Genomic DNA, 24617 nt, shown 5'->3' with positions numbered 1-24617 from the left:
TTCTCTTTTTACTCTTTTACAGAAGTCTTTGATGAGCATAAGTATTTGCTTCTTAGAAGGTCCCAGTTATCTAGTTTATTCTCTGCTGTTTGTGCAGTTTTAATTATGCTTGGTAGTGTGTTTATGCCATAAATTAGGGCCCCTAGCTTTATCCCTGTGTTTTCTTTCATGAACCTTATAGTTTGGGGTTTCACATTTAGGCCTTTGATCCATTTTGAGTTAGTTTTGTGTATGTTATGAGGTATGGATCCTGTTTCATTTTTCTGCAAATGGATATCCAGTTTTGCCAGCACTATTTATTAAAAAGCTTGTCTCTTCCCCATTTAATAGACTGACATTTTGTCAAAGATCTGCTGTGCCTAGGTGGATGGATTTACTTCTGGGTTCTCAGCTTAGTTCCACTGGTCTACATGTCTGTCCTTTTACCAGTGCCAGGCTGTTTTGACTATCGTGGCTGTATAGTGGGCTCCGAGATCATGAAGTGTGAGTCCTCCTACTTTGTTCTTCTTTAATAATGCTTTATTTATCCAGGACTTCTTTCCTTTCCATGTAAAGTTAGAGATTTTTTTTTTTCCATTTCGCTAAAGAATGTTTTTGGAATTTGGATCAGATTGCACTGTATCTATAGATTGCTTTGGGTAGTATTGACATTTTCACAATGCTCTGTCTTCCGATCCATGAGCATGGTATGTTTTTCCATTTATGTAAGTGTCTTTTAGTTTCTTGCAGTAGTGTTTTGTAATTTTCTTTATATAAACCTTTTACATCCCTAGTTAGATTCATTTTTAAGTATTTTATATTTTGGGGGGCTATTGTAAATGGTATTGTTTTCCTGATTTCCTGTTTGGAGTTCTCTTTGTTGGTGTAGAGGAATCCAACTGATATTGGTATGTTGATCCTCTAACCTGCCACTTTGATGCATCCTGCTATTAGTTCCAGTAATTTCTTGTGGAATCTCTGGGATTTCCTGGTATAGGATCATGTCATCTGTGAATAGGGATAGTTTTACTTCATCCTTAGCAATTTGGTTGCCCTTTATTGCCTCATTGCTGTAGCTAGGACTTCCAGTACAATATTGAATAAGAGTGGTGATAAGGGGCATCCTTGTCTGGTCCTCGTTCTCAAGGGGAATGCTTTCAGCCTCTCTCCATTGAGAATAATGTTGGCTGTTGGTTTTGTGTATATGCCCTTAATTATGCAGAAGAATTTCCCTTCTTATTTAGCTGAGCGTTTTTATCAGGAAAGGGTGTTGGATTTTATCAAATGCCTTTTCTGCATCGAGATGATCTTGTGGTTGTTTTCCTTTATTTTATCTATGTGGTGAATTACGTTGATTGCTTTTCTAATATTGAGCCATCCTTGCATATCTGGTATAAATCCCACTTGGTCATAATGTGTTACTTTTTTGATATGCTGTTGAATTCTGTTGGCTAGAATTTTGTTGAGAATTTTTGCATTGATATTCATGAGGATTTTTTTTTTTTTTTAGTAGTGTCTTTTTCTTGCTTTGGTATCATGGTTATACTGGCTTCATAGCATGAATTATGGAGTATTCCTTTCTTTTCTATGTTCTAGAGTTTGAGTAGAATTGATGTCGACTTTTCTCTGAATATTTGATAGAATTCTCCAGTGAAGCCATCTGGGACAGGGGTTTTTTCGTTGGGAGGTTTTTTTTTATGACCTTTTCAATTTCTTCTTTTGTTATGGGTCTGTTCAAATTTTCTACCTCAGCTTGTGTTAGTTTGGTTAGGTAGTGTGTTTCTAGAAATTTGTCCATTTCTCCAGGCTTTCAAATTTGTTGGAGTACAGTTTTTCATAGTATTCTGTTATGATCCCTTTTATCTCACTTGATTCTGTTGTAATGTCACCCATCTCATTTTTTATTTTGGTTATTTGCATCTTCTCATTCTTTTCCTTTGTCACTTTGGCTGGTGGTTTGTCAATTTTATTGATCCTCTCAAAAAACCAATGTCTAGTCTTGTTGATTCTTTCTGTTGTTTTTCTGGTTTCTGTCTAATTTATTGCTGCTCTGATCTTTATTATTTCCTTTCTTCTGGTGACTGTGCACTTCTTTTGCTGCTCTTTTTTTATTTGTTTGAGTTGTAGAGTTAAGCTGTTGATTTTGGCCCTTTCTTCTTTTTTGATACATACATTTATTGCTATAACTTCTCCTCTGAACACTGTTTTTGCCATGGCTCAAAGGTTTAGGTATGTTGTGTTTTCATTCTCATTTGAATCTAGGAATTTTTTAATTTCATTTTTAATTTCTTCTGATACCCAGTGGTTTTTAAGCAAAGTGGTATTCAATTTCCATATATTTGATTTCGTTTTTGTTTTCCCTGTTATTGATTTCAAGTTTTATAGTGCTGTGATCTGAGAAGATGCTTTGTATTATTTTGGTATTTTGGGGGTTTCTTAAGGCTCACTTTGTGGACTAAAATGTAGTCTCTTCTGGAGAATGGTCCCTATGAGCTGGAGAAGAATATGTACTGTGCCGCTGTTGGGTAGAGGGTTCTGTATGTCTGTGAGGTCAAGGTGGTTAATTGTGTTATTTACATCTTCTGTATCTGTTGAGTTTTTTTCAAGTTGTCGGTCTTATCATTGAAAGTGGTGTGTTAAAGTCTCCTCCTGTTATTGTGGAACTGCCTATTTCTCTTTTTAATATGTTAAAGATTGTTTTATGTATTTTGGAACTCTGTCATTGTGTGTGTAAATATTTATTATGATTATTTCCTGAAGGTGGATTGACCTTTTAATGGTTATCTAATGCCTTTGTCTTTTGTGATAGATTTTGACTAAAAGTCTATTTTATCAGAGATTAATATTGCCACTCCTACTCTTTTGGTTACTGTTTGCTTGGTATATATTTTTTTCCATCCTTTTTTTTTTTTTAATGCCTTTGTCTTTTGTGATAGATTTTGACTAAAAGTCTATTTTATCAGAGATTAATATTGCCACTCCTACTCTTTTGGTTACTGTTTGCTTGGTATATATTTTTTTCCATCCTTTGATTCTTAACCTATTTGTGTCTTTGTGTCTAACATATTGATGGGTCATGTTTTTTTATCGATTCTGCCCCTTTCTGTCTCTTGACTGGTGCATTTAAACCATTTACATTCATGGTGATTATCAATAGGTATGAATTTATTGCTTTTACTTTGTTATGCTTTTTTGTGTGTGTATGACAGTTTCTGTTTTCTTCTTAATTTTCTCTCCTTTTTCTTTGTTGTTGATTTTGTGTTTACTGAGTCTAAGATTTTCTTCTTTTCCATTTTTAGCGAGTAGGTGTATTAATTGTGGATATTCTGAAATTTACCTTTATCCTCCTAAGTTTAAAACAGCCTGTTAAATCTTTTCTATTTAAAATTTCTTTTTATTGTGCTTTAGGGGAAAGTTTACAGAGCAAATTAGTTTCTTCATTTGACAATTTGTACGTAAAGTGTTCCGTGACATTGCTTGCATTCCTCACAATGTGTCAGCACTCTCCCCATTTCCGCCCTGGGTTCCCTGTTTCCTTTTGTCCAGGTTTTCTACCTTTTCATCTTTGCCTTTGGGCAGGTGTTGCCCGTTTGATCCTGTGTGATTGATTGTTCTAAGGAGCGCGTTCCTCTTGGGTGTTACTGTTTATATTATGGTCTGTCTGTCATTTGGCTGAAAGATGGTCTCTGGGAATGGCTTCAGTTCCAGGTCAGAAGTTGTGTCTTAGGGCCATAGTCTCAGGAGTTCTTACAGTCTCTGTCAGACCAGTAATATCTGGTCTTTTTTGTGAATTTGATTTTTTTGTTTTACATTTTTCTCCTGTTTTTCCGGGGCGCTCTATTGTGATCTCATTCAGAGTGGTTGGTAGAGGTAGCCAGGCACCATCTAGTTTTTCTGGTCTTAGGGTCCTGTAGGCTGAGGTTCCTGTGGTCCCTTAGTCCTTTGAACTAACTGCTCCCTTGGGTCTTTGGCTTTCTTCACTCTGTTTTGCTCCAGATGGGAAGAGACCAGTAGTTGTATCTTAGATGGCTACTCACAAGCTTTTAAGACTCCAGTCACTACTCACCAAAGTAGGGTGCAGAACATTGTCTTTATGAACTATGTTGTGTCAGTTGATGTGGATGTCCCCCAGTCCTATGGTCCTTTGCCTTTGAGCCTAGGAACTTCGTCCAGCGATGTGTTGGTTATGTCTTAGAAGTTTTCATGACTCCGCCCCTCATGGGCTCTATTGTCTATATCAATATACATGCAGCACCTACAATTATGTATGTAGAAATATGCACAACCAAACCTATATCTGCAGGTGAGCGTGCTGCCTTGCGCCCTCTCTACAATCTGTTATTTTTTATATTGCCTTGACTTCATCTCCATTTGGAAGTTTTATACCTATACCATTTATTCCCCCTTTGTGTTTTGAAGTTATCATGAATTACAAATCGATATCTCTGGTTCCATTTTCAGTTTTGTAGCTTTATTTTACTTTTAAGAGTTCTTTCTGTGTTGGTCTCTGGGTGTTGCTGTTGTGTTCTTAATCTCAGGTTGTGTTCTGATGTCATTGATTCTCTGTCCAAAGAACTCCCTTTAATATTTCTCGTAACGGTCTGGTTTTTACAAATTCCCTTCATTTTTGTATATTTTGGAATATCCTAGTTTTACTGTCGTATTTGAGAGACGGTTTTGCTGGGTAAATGATTCTTTGTTGGCAATTCTTTTCTTTCAGGGTTTTATATATGTCATCCAGTTGCCCTCTTGCGTGCATGGTTTCTACAAGAAGTCAGAGCTTACTCTTATTGTTGCCCCTTTGTAAGTGATATTTCATTTTTCCCAAGCTGCTCTCAGAATTCTTTGTCTTTGGTTATGAAAAGTTTGATTATGATATGTCTTGGAAACTTTCTTTTGGAGTCTAACCTGTATAAGGTTCATTGAGCTTCTTGGATGGAAGCTTTCTCGTCTTTCATGATATTAGAGAGGTTTTCTGCCAGCAATTGCTCAAAAGCTCTCTGTGCCTTTTTTTTTTTTTTTTTTTGGCCTCCTCCTGATCTGGAATCCAATCACACATAAATTGTTCTTCTTGATAATGTCCCACATAACTTTTAGGGTTTCTTCGTTTTTCTTCATCCATTTTTTGATTGTTCCTCAAACAAGTTAGTATCAAGAGATTTGTCCTCTATTTCACTAATTGTTTCTTCTATTGATTCAATTCTACTTCTGTGTCCTTTCAGTGAGTTATCTATTTCTGATATTTTATTGTTAATCTTCTAATTTCTAGTTGCTGATTTTGTATGGTTTTTAATTGTCCATTTATTTTGTCATTTTTTTTCTTGTATTGTTTTCCTGAATTCTTGTAGGTTTTGTTTGTGTTTTCCTTGATCTCTTTGAGGATCCTATATGTAAGCCTTTTTAATTCCTTGTCAGGTAGTTCCATTACCATTTCTTCCTCAGGAAGGTTTTCTGCCCTTTTATTTTGCCCACTTGTTTGAACCATCTTATCCTCCTTCTTCGTTACGATTTATTATTGCCAGCAGTCTCCAAGGCATTAAATTTGGTTCTAGTGGTTAGTGCATTCTGTGGAGGTGAGAGCAGAATTTCCCCATATCTGCCATCCAGGAGTGCTACAGAAATGGACGAGATATGCCTGCTCTGAGTGGACAAGTTGTGTCTCAGTAGGCGGTGAGATGTGAAGGAGTTTCAGCGCAAGTGCAAACGGCTTGCAGGAACTGGGTGTGGAATGTGTGCTGTTGCAGTGGGTGGACGTTAGATGAGGGCGCTAGGGTCTGCTGTTCATCACTGGGCAGGGTTGTAGCTGGCGCCTGTCAGGATGTAGCTGGCATTGCCAGTGAGGTGATGTGTCTGTCTGCTGGTCATCTGGGTATGGGTGCAGGGAGCATTCTCACTCATTACTAGGTTGGGTGGTGTGTGTGCACACTGCCGGTTGCCGAACGGTTGGGGGCAAGGGTGTATGGGTCAGTGATCATCGGGTGGGTGGCATGGAAACTTGCACCAAGGGCCTTGGGTGGGCGGGGCTGTGCAGGGGTAGTTGAAGCAAGTGTGAGCCTCCGCTTGCTGAAGGGCAGTGTGTGGGGTGAGGCAGGCACACGTGCGCAGCGGGTGCACCCCCGTCCACTAGAACGCTACGCAGGGAACGGTGCACCACTAGTCTGCGAGCCCCTGGTACAGGTGGCTGGGTGGAGGTGGAGGTGCTGCCAGTCCGCAAGCCTCCAGCACTGGTGCCTGGGTGTGGGAGCAGGTGCCGCCAGTCTGTGGGCCCCCAGCGTGGGTGGCTGGGCATAGGCACAGGTGTAGCTGGTCCATGGGTCCCCAGCGCAGGTGGCTGCGTGGAGTAGTGGTTGCCGTCCATCCTTCTTCCCCACATGGATGGCTGGGTGTAGGAGCAGGCACTGCCAGTCCTCAGGCTCCTGGCACATGGGGTGGGGTGGTGGGGGGTGCCTCTGATTTGCAAGTGCATGCAGAAGGGAAGGGATGGATGAGGTAGGTGGGAGGGGCACCACAGGTCTGTGGGCCTCTGGCACCAGCGTCTGGGGAAGACGTGAATGTGGTGAGTGCACTAAACTTTTGGAGGTTGGGGAGCACCCCTGTCTGGCTCTGGACATTGGGTACAGTTGTTGCTCCTGCTTGGCAGCATCACATGATGGGGACTTCAGCTGGGAACGCTGCTTGCTTTGTCTCAATATGACATGCTTTGCAGGTTTGGCTGTCAGGGCACCTGTGATCCGTAATTCTCTGTGTCCATGGTTTTTGTAGTCTCTCCTTCCACTTAGGCGTTTGGTCTGACTCTCAGCCTTGCCTTTGATGCTCAGGGCTCCAAAGTTGTCATCTGTATCCAATTCACTTGTTTTCTCTAGTGTTGTTGTGAGGGAGACGCTGTAAGGTGTCTGATTATGCCACCATCTTAGACCGCTTCCCCAGTTTGATGAATTTTAAACTATGTATACAGTCACGTAACCACCATTCAGGTCAACATTTCTGTCACCTTAAAATGGGTTAGCAAACTATGGCCTGTGAAACAGTTATGGAAGCCCTTGTCCAATCTTTGTAATTAAAGTTTTATTGGAATGTGGCGCTACTCACTTGTTTACGTATTATCATCTGTGGCCACTTTCGTGCTACAACGACAGAATTGAGCAGTTGTGACGGACAACTTATGATGTACAAAGCCTAAAGTATTTACTCCCTGGCACTTCACAGAAAAAGTTTGCTGACACCTACCTTAGAAGGCTCCTTTATGGTCCACCTCCACCCTCCCAACTCTATTCTGTCTTCTGTCACCATGGGTTAGTTTTACCTCTTCTAGAACTTTATAGAAATGGCATTACACAGTGTGTTCTCTCTGCGTCTTGATTTCTTTCACTGACAATGTCTGTGAGGTTTCTCCGTGCTGTTGCACAGATAACAGCGGTTTATTTATTTTTTCTTGTTGGTGGTACCTCATTGCATGGGTGTGCCACAGCTTATTCTTCTGGGCAGTTTCCAGTTTGGGGCTATTGTGATGAAAGCTGCAATGAACATTTTTATCCAAGTCTTTCTGTTGGCAACATGTATTTATTTCTCTAGTGTAGACCTAGGAGCGGAGCTGCTGGGTCATAGGAGATTCTGTGTTCAGCTTTAATAGATGTGACCAGTTTTCCAAATAGGTGAACCAGCTTACACTCGAACAAGCCATGTGTGAGAGTTCTCGTTACTCCTAGTTGTGGATTTTCCTTCCAGGGCATAGATAATGGCACAGTATATTCAGGTCTATTTAGAGAGTCTCTTGTTCCTGTGAGCGAAATCCTTAAACATTATTAATGTTTTGTACTGAATACTGTATTTTTTGAAACATGAATGTTTTAGAAATGGGTATCCCCCATGTTATAGTTGTCACACTGTAATTATAGTACTGATTATTTACAAGAAAATGAATTTTAATGTTTTGATTTTGAATATCATTATAAATTCATGGTTTTTACAGACTAAGATCTTGAGCACCCTGGATAGGACTTATCCTCCGAAGAAGTATACAGCTGTCTGACACCCCCAAGATTACAGAGCTACATCTTGTATTATTTGCTCCAGATGTGGACTGAGCCAATTTCCGAGGAGCTCCAGTTCTTATTAGTGGAAATTAGTGGTAGAGATGAGAATCTGGGTTCTCGTGGGGGACAGCAGGCTTTTCCAGTTGGGCTATGTCATGGATTGAATTGTGTCCCCCCAAAAATATATGTCAACTTGGTTAGGCCATGATTCTCAGTATTGCGTGGTTGTCCTCCATTTTGTGATTGTAATTTTATGTTAAAGAGGATTAGAGTGGGATTGTAACACCCTTACTAAGTAAGGTCACATCCGTGATCCAGTGTAAAGGGAGTTTCCCTGGAGTATGGCCTGCACCACCTTTTATCTTACTAGAGATGAAAGGAAAGGGAAGCAAGCAGAGGGGGGTGGACCTCGTACCACCAAGAAACAGTGCCAGGAGCAGAGTGCGTCCTTTGGACCCAGGGTTCCTGCAAGGAGAAGCTCCTAGTCCAGGGGAACATTGATGCCAAGGATCTTCCTCCAGAGCCAACAGAGAAAGGCTTCCCCTGGAGCTGACACCTTGAATTTGGACTTTTAGCCTATTTAATGTGAGGAAATAAATTTCTCTTTGTTAAAGTCATCCACTTGTGGTATTTTTGTTATAGCAGCACTAGATGACTAAGGGAAACCCTGGTGGCGTAGCGATTAAGTGCTACGGCTGCTAACCAAAGGGTCAGCAGTTCGAATCTGCCAGGCGCTCCTTGGAAACTCTATGGGGCAGTTCTACTCCGTCCTATAGGGTCGCTATAAGTCAGAATCAACTCGATGGCACTGGGTTTGGTTTGGTTTGGGTAGATGACTAAGACAGTGTGACATCACTCTGGGTCATTTCAGTGAGAAAAGCCACAAAAGGCTGTTTTAAAAATCATGACTTGTCCCATTGATCATTCTAATACAGTTCTAACATTAAATATTCAAGTACATCATAAAATACTTATTTACACTCCTAAAATATGATTTATCCTTTTTTCTTTTTAATTTGTGTACCATATAGTTATTTCTTTAATTAAACGCCTTGCTTAAAACTAACAATTGTTTGCTTTCATCTGTTGAAAATTATTTTTTAATGACAACACTTAAAAATAATCTACTGGATAAATAACAAGGTTTAGCCTTATAGTAATTACCTGTTATCATGATTTGAGCATTGAACAAATGTTATACAACTATTTTACTTTGCGTTGTATTCCTCATAATATTTTCACAGCAGTTGTAGAAGCCTTTGTGCAGTATACACTTGGGTCCAATTATTTAAGTTTTAAGGATGTTGGTTTTGTTTTATTTTTCGTAACTTTCAGTTCTTCCTTGGTAGTGTGTGTTATTGTTAAGTGCCATCGAGTCAGTTTCAACTCATAGCGACTGCATGTACAATAGAACAAAACACTGCCCAGTCCTGCGCCGTCCTCACAATTGTTGCTATGTTTGAGCCCATTGTTGGAGCCGCTGTGTCAATCCATCTCATTGAGGGTCTTCGTCTTTTTTGTTGACCCTCTACTTTATGAAGTATGATGTCCTTCTCCAGGACTGGTCCCTCCTGCTAACATGTCCGAAGTATGTGAGATGACATCTCGGTGTCCTTGCTTCTAAGGAGCATTCTGGCTATACGTCTTCCAAGACAGATTTGTTTGTTCTTCTGGCAATCCATTGTATACTCAGTATTCCTCACCAGCACCGTAATGCAAAGGTGTTGATTCTTCTTTGGTCTTCCTTATTCGTTGGCAAGCTTTCTCATGCTTAGGAGGCGATTGAAAACACCATGGCTTGGGTTAGCAAACTGTTATTTCCCCGGTGGCAGCTGGACAGTGTTTTCTGTATCTCTGAGCTGAGTGGTGCAGTGGGTGAAGCGATTGACTGCTAACCAGAAAGTCAGCAGCTCGAAACCACCAGGAGCTCTGCAGGAGAAAGATATGGCACGCTGCTTCCATAAGGATTTATAGCCTTAGAAACCCTATGTGGTCGCTATGAGTTGGAATCCACTCTATGGCGGTGGGTATTTTTGGAGTTCTGAGTGGATGATTCATTGCAGTCTCCACAGCTGTGACTAAAGGCACCATTTTTCTTCTGCCAACTGTGATTTAAAGCATTATTTTTGTACAACATTTACAATAGGTGATTTGCAAATTGGAAGTCGAGCCTGGTCCATCCTTCAAGGCTGTTCTCTGTTCTCTCTTTCTCCAACTTCCCCCTCCCTGCTCCCATCTCTGTCTTCACAGGTCTCAGCTCTTTTTCCAAGAATAGCAGAAAATGATTGAATACCAGGTGAGTGTGACATTTATTGGAATTTACTTTTTTTCTCATCTAAGATTTTATTTTTACTTTTTAAAAAATGTATCTTGTTGTTACGGACAACGTACACTGCAAAACATACACCCGTTCAGCCGTTTCTACACGTACAGCTCCGTGAAGCTGATTACCTTCTTCAAGTTATGCAACCATTCTCCCTCCTTTTCTGAGTTGTTCCTCCTGCACTAACATAAACTCACTGCCCCCTAAGGTTTCTATCTAACTTTTCACATTGCTGTTGTCGCTTTGATGCCATCTAGACGTTCTTAAAAGAGTGTAATGCTCGAGGCAGACATATTTCACTTGTTTAGCGAAGCTGTTGTTTGGTTTTAAGAAGACTGCAGGAGTTATTTTTGGTTACTTATGTTTTTTGAAGGGGAAATGCATGAGTTTAAAAAAATGCAAAGGTACAAATGTGCACATAGTGAAAATAAGCATGCTAGTTTCCTTCCTTGGGGAAAATGCACTTGGTCATAGGCTGGGTGCTCAAGAAAACTGACTGAGATGGAGATTTGCATACAGGAGGTTTACTAGGGAGGCTCTCGAACAGCACCTGTAAGGAAGCGAGGGGAGCAGGGTTGGGCAGAGGGCATTGTTGAACAAAGGCCTTAGCTAATCTTACAAGATGCAAGGGACCTAGGGTGGCCCTCAGTGGTGTCCTGACTGGAGGCAGGGGGCCCTTCCTGTTCCAGAATCACCCAGCCATTGGTTGTGGGCTGCCCCAGGGAGTGGACATAACCTTGGGTGGGGCAGCTCCCTTTGGCTGAGAGCAGTTCTCAGAGAGTGTCTCAGCGGCCACCCTTCTCCCATCATCTGGGATAATAAGCACCTCACTGCTGCAGGGGGATCTGGGTGGGACACCACGGCCTCCTGTCTGCATGTTTGTACAACGGCAGGACACTTATGTGTACTGCTCTTCCAGTTTCCCACCAATTAAAACATCCTAGAGATTGTTCTATAGGAGTACTTACAGTCACACTGTTCTTTTTATCGGGTGTGTAATGCTCCATCGTATGCACGGGATATGACTGATTTCATTGGTTCCCCATTTCTAGGCATTCAGGCAGTTTCCAAACTTGATATTACAACAGTGATACAAGGAATATTTTTTGCTGGAATGCAGATATACAAAGTAGAGCACCTGAGAGAGTCATGAACTGGTTTTCCTGGCAGCCCAGCAAAAAGCCAGACACAGTTAGTCCATGCTTCGCACTGTCTGTGAGGAAGAGGCTTGTTGTCATCTCCAGGGGAAGACTAGCTTTTCAGCTACTTCCTTCTGAAGACGTTTCCCTGCGGGGCCTTCATGTGGCTGATATCAACTTAGCTGTCAGTTTGTATTTGAAGCGTATCTCTTGTGTGCAGAGTATAGGTGGGTCTTGCTTTTTTATCCGGTCTGACAGCCTCTGACTTTTAGGGATATTTAGTCTTCACGTTAAAATACGTGTAGTGTAATTATTGGTAGGGGCAAATTTGTGTCTCTCGTTTTAGTATCTACTTTCTGTTTGTCCCATTGGTTTTTATTCCTCTATTCCTTCTTTTTTGTGTACGTTTGTGTGGATTAATTGAATTTTTTTTTTTTTAACTCTTTATACTTTATTTTAGGAACAACTCTTTGCCATGTTATTTAGTCGTAACTCTGTGGGTACAATATATATCCTCGACTTTTCACAGTAAGCTTAGAGTTACCACTGTATGACTTCATGGAAAATGTAAGAAACTCATCATGTACATTCTAGAATGTGCTTTCCACACACCTGTCTCCCTTGATAGAGTCCCAGTTACCTTAAAGCCTATCCTTGTATCACTCACAAGCCTCTGCATACCCTTCTCCTGTCACTCTGAGTGACTTCCTGCCCTTAAAATCACGTTTCTGCCTCCATGCCTTACTTCCTGCTGCTCCTCTTGCAAGGAAAGCTCTTTCCCCAGCTTCTGGCAGAAAAGACTCAGCTCCCTGCATCCCTAAGCTTGGAAGCCAGACCAGACCCTGAGCAATTTAGCGGCTCATTTACCTCTTTCTGCATGCCGTAGCTGGATGTCCTGCCATCACAGTTGTTATGACACCTGTCACCCTGATGGCTTTACGTGTTGCTCTCCCTGTTCCAGGTGCGAGCTCCTTGAGGTCAGGAGCCATCTGAGACTGTGTCCTCAGCAGCCAGCACTGGGCCAGACACACAGTGGGTCTCCAGTCAGTATTTGTTGACTCTAAGTATGAATAACAGTGGGCACTTTCCAGCATGATTTTTGTTTTTCTCTATAGCACAAAGCTAGAAATATAAAGGAAACCCTGGTGGCGTAGTGGTTAAGAGCTGCAGCTGCTAACCAAAAGGTCGGCGGTTTGAATCCACCAGGTGCTCCTTGGAAACTCTATGGAGCAGTTCTACTCTGTCCTGTAGGGTCGCTATGAGTTGGAATCAACTTGACGGCACTGGGTTTTTAGAAATATAAAAGGAATCATGGCTACATAAATGATCACTGTAAGCTTTGACCTGTGAACATTGTAAAAGTCAATACCCGTCCACTCCTGCCAACATTTTTCCACATGACTCAGTGTCAATCATTTCAGCTCTCACAGAAATTGGTGTCATTTAAGGATGTGGTTGTGGGCTTTACCCAAGAGGAGTGGCAACGCCTGAATCCTGCGCAGAGGGCCCTGTACCGGGACGTGATGCTGGAGACCTATAGCAACCTCGTCTCAGTGGGTAAGGACGGCTCCACTGTATAACTTACAGGCTTGAATGACCACCTTTCTTTCTCAGTTGCTAAAAGCAGTAGAGCTTCTGAGGTATCTAATTTATTTATTTAACACTTGTCTAGTACTTCTTACGTATCAGGAAGTTTTAGTCACTTTAAAACTATTAAGTCATTTAAGCCTCAGAAGAGCCTTATGAGGTAGGTGCTGTTAACATGACTAATTTACAGATCGAGAAACAGAACCATAGAGAGGTGAAGCAACGTGCCCAGGGTAATCCACCGGGGTCTGAACCCCCAGCAGCCTGGCTGCACAGTCTGCGTTCATAGGCTTGTACTGTGCTGCCTCGCTGAGTTTGGCCCGAGTTTCAGTGGTCCTAGATTCAAGTTCCTTCTGGGTTCTGGATGAGGTGTGTGTACAGTTACAGTCTGCTCCCAGCACACCATCTGTTGTACAGCCTCTAAAACTGCATGTCCTCACCCTTGAGAGACCCCGAAGACCAAGGAGCTCAGCCCAAGGCCTGGATCGTTTCCCTGGGACAGGTTATGAAGGCACCAAACCAGATGTGATACTCAAACTGGAGCGGGAAGAAGCGCCGTGGATTTCTGAGGTGGCGTGCCCAGGTTGCCACTGTCGGGGTGAGTGTGATAAATCCAGCAAAGGGGCTGGCACCTTGGAAATTTTGCTCAGAGTCTTCTTATGCTACTTAGTGTTGTAATCACTTAACGTCCACAATACGTTTTGTGAAATAGGACGTTATGTGATTTGGACATTGGGCAGACACCATATTATATACAGGCAGTCTTGGGGTTACAGACATCCAACTTACGAACCAACCCCCATCATAAAGCCTATTATATTAAAAAGTTCGAGATACATACCATGGTTCGTAATAACAAATGGGTGCTGCTTTGTGACGTGCATCGATTCCGATCAGGATTTCTGAACTCTGTTATAACCTCATCAGACTACGAACATGTATGTGGTCGGACATTGCCTGAACAGACGTTATGCAGTGCATGACTGTATACAAACCAAAAAACCTTCGGGTCGTTTTCATGCTTCTCCCTAAAACGTGGCCTTTGGAGTTACCAACATCCAGCTCTCAGTAGTTGTGGTAGTGGCAGTAGCAGCGTTAGGATTATTGGCTAACGCTTAGTGAGCATTCACGGTTATACCAGGGTCTTTCCCGAGCACTTTACATATAGCGACACATTTAACCCTTACAACATCTGTGAGGTTGCCAGCTTCATTACCCGTTTATAAGTGAGGGCTCAGTCAGAGAGAGGTTGAAAAACTTGTCTATAAAGACATACGGCAGGTAGAGGACAGAGCAGGGATTTGAACTCATGTTAGGCTCCAGGACGAGTGCTCTAAACCACTACACACTGGTGCCCTCCAGGGTGTGTTTCTGCTTCATTTGACTCTTTCAAGAATTTTGTTGATTAACTGTAAATCCCACAAAAATATATCTGGTCAGCCCTCCTTTCTGGGTGCCCTGTACCCTCTGTTTCCCTGGCTCCAGCCCAGCCCTTTCCTTCCCCGCAGCAGCTGCATTTTTGGTCATCCAAACCTGGTTGTCCTCCCCAGGTGTAACTCTCTCAAAGAGCCCATCCATTCTGAGACCACATGTTGCTCACAACTGGTGTTTTTGCCAACAACTATAATGTGACAAAATATCGTATTCACAAACCAACACAAAGTCACAGGAACTGCTAATACAACTGTATTTTATTGTTTACATTCATAACCTAAGGAAATGTTAGATTCAGTTTAGAGCTTATTAAAACATAAAGATGTAATATTTTTCCTATCCAAATTCACAACCCCCCTGAATTCTATCTACCAAGTCAGGAAACCCTGCTTTAAGTCTTATTTAACTTTGTTGATTCCGTTCTCTTATCCAGTTCCCCTTAGAGCTTGCTGCCGTTTGCCTGGCCACTAACCCAACGTGATGAACTCCCCTACTGACCGCCATGTCAGTGCTTGCCAAACTCTAATGTTTTAAGAGTCACCTGGGCATCTTGTTAAAACTTGACTCTGATGCAGTAGGTCTGGGCTGGGGCCTGAGGTTCTCCGCGGCTAACAGGCTGTCAGGTGAGGCTGAGGTTGCCTGTTGGAGAACCACACGTGGTGCAGCAAGATGCTCTATGACATTAAATCCCCTTTCCTCTGTAACAGGGATCAGCAAGCTCCAGCCTCCGGGTTGGCTGCCTGTTACTGTAAATAAAGTTTTATCAGAACACAGCCTCATCCATGTGTTCACATATTGTCTGTGACTGTTTTTGCACTGCAGTAGCAGAGTTGAGTAATTGCAGCAGAGACTGTATGGCCCCCAAAGCCTAAAATATTTATTCTCCTGCCCTTTAAGAGTTTGCTAACTCGTGCTTTAAAATATCATCCCGTCTTCTTCAAAATTATTTCTGTACTCTGTCACTAACATTTCATTCCATATATGCTAGTATTCTGAATCTTCGCTACCCTTACAACACTCTTCCCTTCATTGTCCTTGGTTACATGCTCTCTATTCATATATTGTGTACCCTTTAAATTGGAGGGCAATTCTCAAGTAGCTTTATTCCAGGTCGTAATATTAGAAAGACTCATAAAGAATGGTTCACTGTGCTTTCTCCAGAAGACTCCTGGGAAGTTAATGTCCACAGGAAAAGACATCAAGACCTACCTTTGAGGCAAGGTACATTCATCAGCAAGAAAACATTGCCCAAGGAAAGAAGCCATGGATGTAATAAGTTTGGGAAAATATCTCTTCTGAGGGCTGAACTTTTTCCTTCAATTCAGAGCTCCAGTAACTGGGATCCATGTGGAAAGAGCTTGAAGCATAATTTAAATTTGATTGGTTTTAAGAAAAACTGTTCAAAAAAGCAAGATGAATGTTACAGATATGGGAAATTGTTACAGTTTATGAATCATGACAGGAGACCTCATGGAGAAAAACCCTGGGAATGCAGTCAGTGTGAGAAAGTTTTCAGCCATAACTCAGCACTTATGTCTAAACCATCAGTAACCAATTCTCTTATGTATAAACGGAAGAGGATTCTACCTATAAAGAAACCCCACGTCTGTAGTGAGTGCGGGAAAGCCTTTTGCTATAAGTCTGAATTCATTAGGCATCAGAGAAGTCACACTGGGGAGAAGCCATATGGATGCACTGACTGTGGGAAAGCCTTTTCACATAAGTCAACCCTCATTAAACACCAGAGAATTCACACTGGGGTAAGACCCTTTGAATGTTTCTTCTGTGGGAAAGCCTTTACCCAAAAGTCACACCGCACAGAACATCAGAGGACACATACAGGAGAGAGACCCTTTGTGTGCAGTGAATGTGGGAAGTCATTTGGTGAGAAATCGTATCTCAATGTACATCGAAAAATGCACACTGGAGAAAAACCCTATTGTTGCAGAGAATGTGGGAAGTCCTTTAGCCAAAAGTCATGTCTCAATAAACACTGGAGAACTCATACGGGAGAAAAACCCTATGGGTGCAATGAGTGTGGCAAAGCTTTCTACCAGAAAACAAACCTGAGTAGACATCAGAAAATTCATGCTAGGAACAATGCCTACAGGAATGAAAACCTAATAATTGTGGGAAAGCCTTGAGCAAGATACCCAGTTTCATTATGTCATGAAATTCATCCTTAGGAGAAATTTTAGGACCTTAATGAATTTGGGCAAAGTGTTATGCCATAACAGAACTCATGCTCCAATTATGATACAGACTTTTATAGAAAATACTTTATAAACCATAGAAATGGTCACCCTGGCTTATGAAAATTCAAAAATGTATTAATTGGAAGGACAACAAAATACAAAATGTATGTGAAGAGACTTAGAGGTGTCTTATGGTACATTCTTCAATGAGCCACTTAATAAGTATTATTTGTATTTTGGAATTATAAATGAATTTAACATAAATTTTGAATATCAAACACATATACCATATTGTACATAGAATGCCATCGACCAAGGTTTTCTACACTCTAGATACCACCATTGTCTTTTGGTGTCATAATATACGAAAACCAACAATAGTAATTTAAATAACATGGTCAGCTATTTTAAAATAACTTTAACATACCACCTACATTTTCTCCATCTTTTCATAATAAATGTTAGTGGGTATAGCAGTTGTTACTGAGCCCTTTCTTAAGTAATAAATCAATGTTTTATTATAAACCTATTAACTCAGCAAAACACTTTTTTAAAAACATAGTTATTTATGTTGAAAATGCAAAGTTAAGGAATAGTTTAACAACCTGATGCTGAGAGAGCAAAATACTGTAAACTTGATTACTCAACACATGCACTATTTGACAAAAAGTAGTGTGACTCTGGTATATTGTGCACTATTCCCGTTAGTCTTGCTTAAAATAGCTTACGACGTGTTAATAGAAGGGATGCTCTTTTTATGGGTCTTAGATGGCTCTGTTTTTTTTTTTGTGTGTTATTATTATTTTTTATAATCCAGAAATGTTTCATGCAGAGACCTGTGAAGGAGATTTTTTTTTTTCTTTTACCTTTTTCAAATTAATTCAGCAATGTCCATTTATCTTCCTTATATTTCCTTGTGAACACCCTGGACACTAAATCTCAACTTTCAAAAAATCTCTCTGCTTCCCTGAACTGCTGTGTCATCCATACAAGAAAAGAAATGGCTACTTGGAAACTACGTTGTTCAAAATTTGTCTCCCTTTTAAAAATGCCTGATCCAGAATGAGGAAGGAGCCATAACCTCAGATGTGGAAGTGAGTAAAAGAATAATAGAAGATACCTCATACATCTCTTGACTAGCATATTTAAAACAAGATACAGGTGGTTTTCTAGCAAGATATAAGTTATAGAAATTGTAATATGAAGTAGAAAAATTGGTAGGGCAGTTACCGTTGAAGAATTTGGAAAAGTGATTGAAGATCTATGACTGAAAAATGTTCTAGGCCTAGCTACTTTCATGATTAGTTCTATCCTCTCCAGAAGGAGTAATTCCACTGCTACTTAAAATATTCAGTCCATGAACTGTGCTCCCCAATTTATTTTATGAAGTCAGAATAAATTTAACACTAAAACCTAGTGAAGATAGTCAAAAAATTGAAAACTCCAGACCAGTCTCATTCATGAATACAGAATCAAAAATTATAATGAAAGTGACAGCAAATAATTTCAGCAGTATACTTAATGAATGCTATATTGTGATAACCGGAATAACCAGAGTTATTCCAAGAACCCAGCGCCAGTTCAGTAACAGGAAGTACAGGCATCTCCAGGTTACAAACAAGATCCATTCCTAGGTATGTCTTTAAGTCGAACGTAGGTGAGTCAGAACAGGTGCATACAGCTCTTACTGAGCCTCGCTTCAGTGCAAGACGAGGTTTGAAGCCTTTTCAATGATGTGAAAGCTGCGTGTGCAGCAGGCGAAGGTGATTGTGATGAAGAATTTGTTGTGAGTAGGGGTTGGTTAGATCGTTTCAAAGTGAGGGCAAATTTACGTAACATTAAAGGGCAAGTACAAGTTGTCTGTAAGTCGGATGATCGGGTCTTACCGTATATCAATAAAATTAATAGCTTAAAAGAAAACTCATGTAAACTATCAATAGACGCTGACAAGGCATTTAAGAGAATTTGCAGCCATTTCTACTCTAATGTAAATTAAATTGTAATAGATGGTAGCTATTTAGAGTCCTGTTACAAAAAAAAAAAAAAAAAAGCCCAGGAATTTAATAGTATTGGAAATCAGGGTGCCACTATCTCTATTATTATCAAATATGTCTATTATTTTTAAATATTGTCTTGGAGGTTCCAGTGAAGTAACAAAAAAGAAAAATAACTGGTATAAACAATGGAAAAGGTAAAAGTCTTCCTTTTTGCTGATGGTTTGATTATATACCAATAAATGAGGAAACTAATTTTTTTTCTTTTTTTTTTAGTTAAGATCATTTTCTGAGAAGGCAGGGTACAGAAATCAAGAGCTTTTCTTTGCAATCAAAACAAGCACCTAATAATTTAAAGTGCATTTCCTTTGGAATTACACTAAAACTCAATGATCTTTTTTTAACTTAATGAAATGATCTTAAAATTCATATAGAAAAAAGACTGAGAATAAACAAGAAAAGTATGAAAAAGAAAAATGCTATACCAGATATCAGAATATAATATGGAGCCACTCTAATCAAATTAATATAACAGTAGCAAAGAAATAAATGAATACATCAGGGAACAGAATATAAAATCCAGAAATAGACCTCAGTATATATGAGGTTTTATTATACATGGAAAAAGTGGAATAAAAAATCATAGGGGAAAGGAGTAGTTTATTTAAAAAGAATTCTGGCATAATTGGCTTGTAATATGCAAAAGTAAAACGTTGGACCAACAGTACACACTGTCTCTAAAAATAAATTCCAGGTAGACTTAAAATTATAAAATAACAATAAAATACTTAAAATCAAGGCGACTACATGTATAGTCTCAGAGTTGGGAGAGATTACCAGCTTAAAATACTCAAAAGTTATTTTAGAATAATATTTGAATACATAAAATATATAGTCTTTTAAATCACAAAAGGTGTCATCAACAAAATAGATACACAATAGATTGGGAGAAAATATCTACAGAGGACATCAGAGAAAAGGTATTCCTCAAATTGACGGGAAAAAGACAATCCAGTAGCAAAACATAGGTAAAGAGTGTGAATAAATTTCATTGATTAAGGATAGGGTTACACAGCTGATTATTATAATTGCTGGCAATGAGTTGCACACCAGTAAAAAGTTGAATTGAAAAAATTGTGTATAGATATATTTACGACAAAAAAAAAAAAAGATTAGCTGCTGAGGCTACTATGTACAACCAAACACCTTATGGGATTTAGTTCCTTGGTTTGGAGGTTTAGGGTCGTAGTTTCATGGGACAGCCCAGTTAATTAGCCTAATATTGTGTTTAATGTGTCTGTTCAACCTCCTAGTTAGTTTTGTAGTCCCTGGGGTCTTAAAAGCTTGCAAGTGGCCATCTGAGATACAAAAATTGGTCTCTGTATTCCTGGAGGAACAGAGTAAGAGGCAAAGTCAGTAGCAGGAGGAGGAAATGGAATGTGTGGCTAATTGCCTCCATGATCAGCTGCCCCTTTTCTTATGAGACCAGAAGAACTGGATGGTACCCAGCTACTACTACTGAATATTTTGATAAAAGATTCTATAGAAGAATTCTGATCAGACGGGGGAAAATTTCAAATTTTCATGGATTCTAGACTTTCTGGAGCCACGGGCTGGTGACCCCCTGAAATTATTGCCCTGAGATAGTCTTTAAACCTTAAACCAGAAATATCCCCTGAAGCCTTCTTAAACCAAAATTGTTTAGCTTAACTAGTAAAGAATGTCTTCCTTGAGCATTGTGCTCTTTTAAGATTTATCTATATTGGATCAAATTGACAACAGCATCTCATGAGATAGGAATCCTAGGGGACAGTGAGTTTATGTTAGTGGGGGAGGAACAACTTGGAAAAGGAGGGTGAGGCTGGTTGTACAACCTGGAGAATGTAATCAGTGTCACTGGATTGCACATGTAGGAATTACTGAATTGATACATGTTCTGTGTATATTCTCAACATCAAGATAAATATTAAAAAACATGAAAAGACAGTTGTGAGAAGAACAAATGCAGGTGGCCGATGGACATATCAGAAAATGTCTAGGCTTATTTAGGAGTCTTTGGGGAATGTAGATTGAAGTTATGATAACACTCCGCAGTCAGGCTGGCAAAATTAAGAGCAGGAATGCTTTTTGCTGTAGGCACATAGGATGTTTTTATACACAGCTGGGGGAAACAGGTTGCTACAGCTCTTTTGAAAAGCAATCTGGCAGTGTCTGTTAAAAGTTAACATACAAATCGTTTGGCCCCACAATGCCACTTTGAGGAATCTTCCCATTACAAATAAAAGCTCCAGTACATAAAGGACAGATGAACTTGGGCATTTATTGTAAAATTATTACTGATGTCAAAAACACTGGAATCAAAATAAATGTTCATCAGTAGGGAAATGTGGAGGGGGAGGTATGTCCATTCCACAGATGTTTATACAGCCATTAAAGTGGACAAATTAATGGAATATTTGTGGACTTGAAAGGAATTCCACAGTATTTTCTTGACTGAAAAAAAGCAAGATAGAGAAAAGTATATGTATGACCCCATTTTTGTAAACAAGTGACGAAATGCCCCTAGTTTATGACTGATAAGTGGTGTCCATATTTGTGTATGGTTTTATATGCATGGAAAAAGGTATAGAAGAGTGTGTTGGGTTGAGGGGGGCTTGTTATAGGTTATAGGGGATTCAGACAGAGAGGGAAAGGAAAGCCAAAAGAAAAAGTATGTAGATGACTAGACCAAAAACAAAAAAAGTATATCTCATGTGTCTGAGTGAGTAAAGAAATTTTGGGAGAGGGAAGGGGGAGCTAGAACTATAACAATTTGTGAGAATGTTCATAGCATATCGTTAATTAAAAAGACTGCAGAATAATATGTATGATTCTGTTTCTATTTAAATTGCTTTTTATAAACGCCTGTATGTTTATATATGCACGTGCATGTTTATGTGAACAAGGAGAAAGTGAGAGGGTACGCACCAAGGTGTTAACATTGGCTACCTTGGCGGGGAAGAGAAATATAAGTAGTTGTTTTATTTAAATGTCTTTGTATTGTTTTACTCATTATTACATATATTAGTTTTGTAATTTGAAAAACAAAGGGGAAAAATATTTCAGAATGCATGAAGCCTTGCAAATATTTCTATTTTCTGACAAGATGGCTCTCTGGCATGGTCTCCTGCCTCTCCCCCAGCCCAACGCTGGTGATATCATCAAAGTAAGAGGAAAACGTGTAGATTTTGAAGAGCAAAAGTAAAGACTTTCAGAAACCCTCAAATAGAGGCTTTTTGTTTGTTTTTACTTTGAAATGATTTTAAACTTACAAAAAAGTTGCAAAACAGAGAGTTCCCATATATCCCTCCCTCAGCTTCCCTTAATGTTAAAGTCTTGTATAACCATAGTACAATTATCAAAACTAGGAAATTAACATTGATATAATACCAGTAATTAAACTATAGAATTTACTGAAATTCCACTGATTTTCTCACTGACGATCTTTATGTAGCCCATGATCCGACCTGGGATCTCAGATTGCATTTAGTTATTTTTCTTTCATCTCCTCCAATCTGTAGCAGTTCCTCAGTCTTTTCTTGTCTTTCATGACTTACACACATTTGGAGGATGAACCAAAAAAAAAAAAAAAAAAAACTCATGGTCAAGTCGATTCTGACTTATAGCGACCCTATGGGACAGAGTAGAACTGCCCCATAGGGTTTCCAAGGAGTGGCTGGTGGATTTGAACTGTTGAACTTTTTTGGTTGGCAGCCAAACTCTTAACCATTACGCCACCAGGGCTCCTTTTGGAGAATATTAGCCAATTTTTTTTAATAGAATATCTCTCAATTTGGGTTTTATCCAGTGTTTTTTCCTGATTCTGTTGAGGTTCTTACATTTTTGGCAGTAATACCACAGAAGTGCATCATATCAGAGGATATATGATATTGATATGTTTTACTGGTGATGTTAACAATCACTTGGTTAAGGTGGTCACTGCTAATTATTCCACTTATAAAGCATTTTTTCTCCTTTGTGGTTAATAAATATCTTTGGCGAGATACTCTGCAGAGAGAGTCGTGTTTTTTTTTTGTTTGTTTGTTTTAAGTATGTATTAATGGGCCCCAGCCCCAGAAATCATTTTAGTAGCTTGGGCATCCCCAGTAATTCTGGTGGGCAGCCAAGGGTGGGTTGCTGTTATGGATCACACCTCTGATCATTAGCCCAAAACAAAATATCCTCTTCCTGGAAGAACATAAGTAATGAGAAACACTGAATTATGACCATAGTGGACATTGATCTTTAACTTTTGTAACTCAGGCATGTTTGTTTTCTATTACTAGCTAACAAATTACCACAAACTTAGTAGCTTACAGCAACATATATTTATTACCTCAGGTTTCTGTGAGTTAGAGGGCACCCTCAGTTCCTGGCCGCACTGGCCTTTTAAAAGAACAGCTCACAACATAGCAGCTTGCTTCCAGCAAGGAAAACAGTTTGTATCCAATATGGATGTCACAATATGGAAGTGACATCCCATCACCTTTGCCATATTCTGTTGGTTAGAAGCATGTTACAGGTCCCAGCCACACTCAAAGAGGGAATTACACAAGGGCATGACTGCAAGGATGCAGAGGTCATTGGGGGGCCATCTTGGACCTTACCTACATTATCAGGGAAATTCCTTGCACTCCTTTAAGTGAGCGTTAGGGCAGAGGTCTAAATGAGTAACATACTGCTTATGGGCGTCATGACAGCACAGATAACAGATGTGCCTGCTGGGAGTTCTCCACTAAACAGAATGTCTTGATCTGTGTTTTCTAGAGGAGCGTAAATATATAAATTTATATATAAATATATAGATTTACTTAAAGAAAATGGCTCATGCAGTTGTAGGGGCTGGCAGGTCCCAAATCCGTGGGTCAGGCAGCAGGCTGAAGGTTTTTGCAGGCTTACGTCCCAAGAAGTGGAGGTTACATCCAAAGATTAGACAGACAGGTCCATAAAACAAAACGAGACTAAAGGGGCACACCAGCCCAGGGGCAAGGACTCGAAGGCAGGAGGGGACAGGAAAGCTGGTAATAGGGAACCCAAGGCCGAGAGGGGAGAGTGTTGACATGTCGTGGGGTTGGTAACCGACGTCATAAGACAATCTGTGTACTAACTGTTTAATGAAGCTAGTTCTATAAGCCTTCATCTAAAGTACAATTTTGAAAAAATAAGAAAAATCAACTAAATACAAAAATTGGCAGAAGATATGGAAAGACAAATTCCAGAATAAAAGAAAAAGATTGGAAAAGAGGTGGAGGTCAGGTGACAAAAAGAGTGCAGGGGCCAGAGAGAGAGCTTTGCAATTTATAATACAGGAGGTCCGGCCACACCCCCCAGGAAACTCCCCTTTCAACTGATTGGATGATCACATCAGATCACAAAATAGATTACATAGTGACTGCCAAATCATACAATCATAGCCTAGCGAAGTTGACAGATAACATTAACCATCAAAGTCTACCCCTTGTCACATTGGCACATCTTAATCCATAAGTAATCTCCAAATAATGCTTACAAAGTCATACTTGCACCTACCCCCATGTGTCTATCAGTTTGTTGTACTGTGGGGGCTTGCATGTTGCTCTGATGCCAGAAGGTTTGCCACCAGTATTCAGATACCAGCTGGGTCACCCATGGTGGACAGGTTTCAGCTGAATGTCAAGACTAAAACAGACGAGGAAAAAGGACCTGGCGGTCTACTTCTGAAAAAATTTAGCCAGTGAAAACCTTATGAAGAGTCGTGGAACATTGTCCAATATAGTGCTAGAAAATGAGCCGCTCAGCTTGGGAAGCACTCAAAAGACAACTGGGAAAGAGATACCTCCTCAAAGTAGCGTTGACTTTAATGACATGGAAGGGGTCAAGCTTTTGGGACCTGCATTTGCTGATGTGGCAGAACT

General features: G+C 40.1%; 1 protein-coding gene across 7 annotated transcripts in view; it reads left to right on the top strand.

Annotated features, from left to right (window-relative positions):
* ZNF793 (zinc finger protein 793) overlaps positions 1-22712 on the top strand; it is a 36508-nt gene extending 13796 nt beyond the window's left edge. For 4 of the 7 annotated variants that reach the window (XM_049902247.1, XM_049902245.1, XM_049902248.1 and 1 more), the window contains 4 exons: positions 10263-10308; positions 12896-13031; positions 13564-13659; positions 15657-22712. In XM_049902247.1, coding sequence (XP_049758204.1) covers positions 10294-10308; positions 12896-13031; positions 13564-13659; positions 15657-16639 — 1230 coding nt within the window. In that variant the 5' untranslated portion in view covers positions 10263-10293 and the 3' untranslated portion in view covers positions 16640-22712. Of the gene's footprint in view, positions 1-10262; positions 10309-11934; positions 13032-13563; positions 13660-15656 lie in introns of those variants that run through there. The other 3 variants (XM_049902251.1, XM_049902250.1, XM_049902244.1) reach the window with 2 other exon arrangements.
* The last annotated feature ends 1905 nt before the right edge of the window (positions 22713-24617 follow it).

Source organism: Elephas maximus, chromosome 11, assembly GCF_024166365.1.
Source record: "Elephas maximus indicus isolate mEleMax1 chromosome 11, mEleMax1 primary haplotype, whole genome shotgun sequence".
Classification (NCBI taxonomy): Eukaryota; Metazoa; Chordata; class Mammalia; order Proboscidea; family Elephantidae; genus Elephas; species Elephas maximus.
Note: the sequence above shows the minus strand (reverse complement) of the source record. Positions and strands in the feature narration are given on the sequence as shown.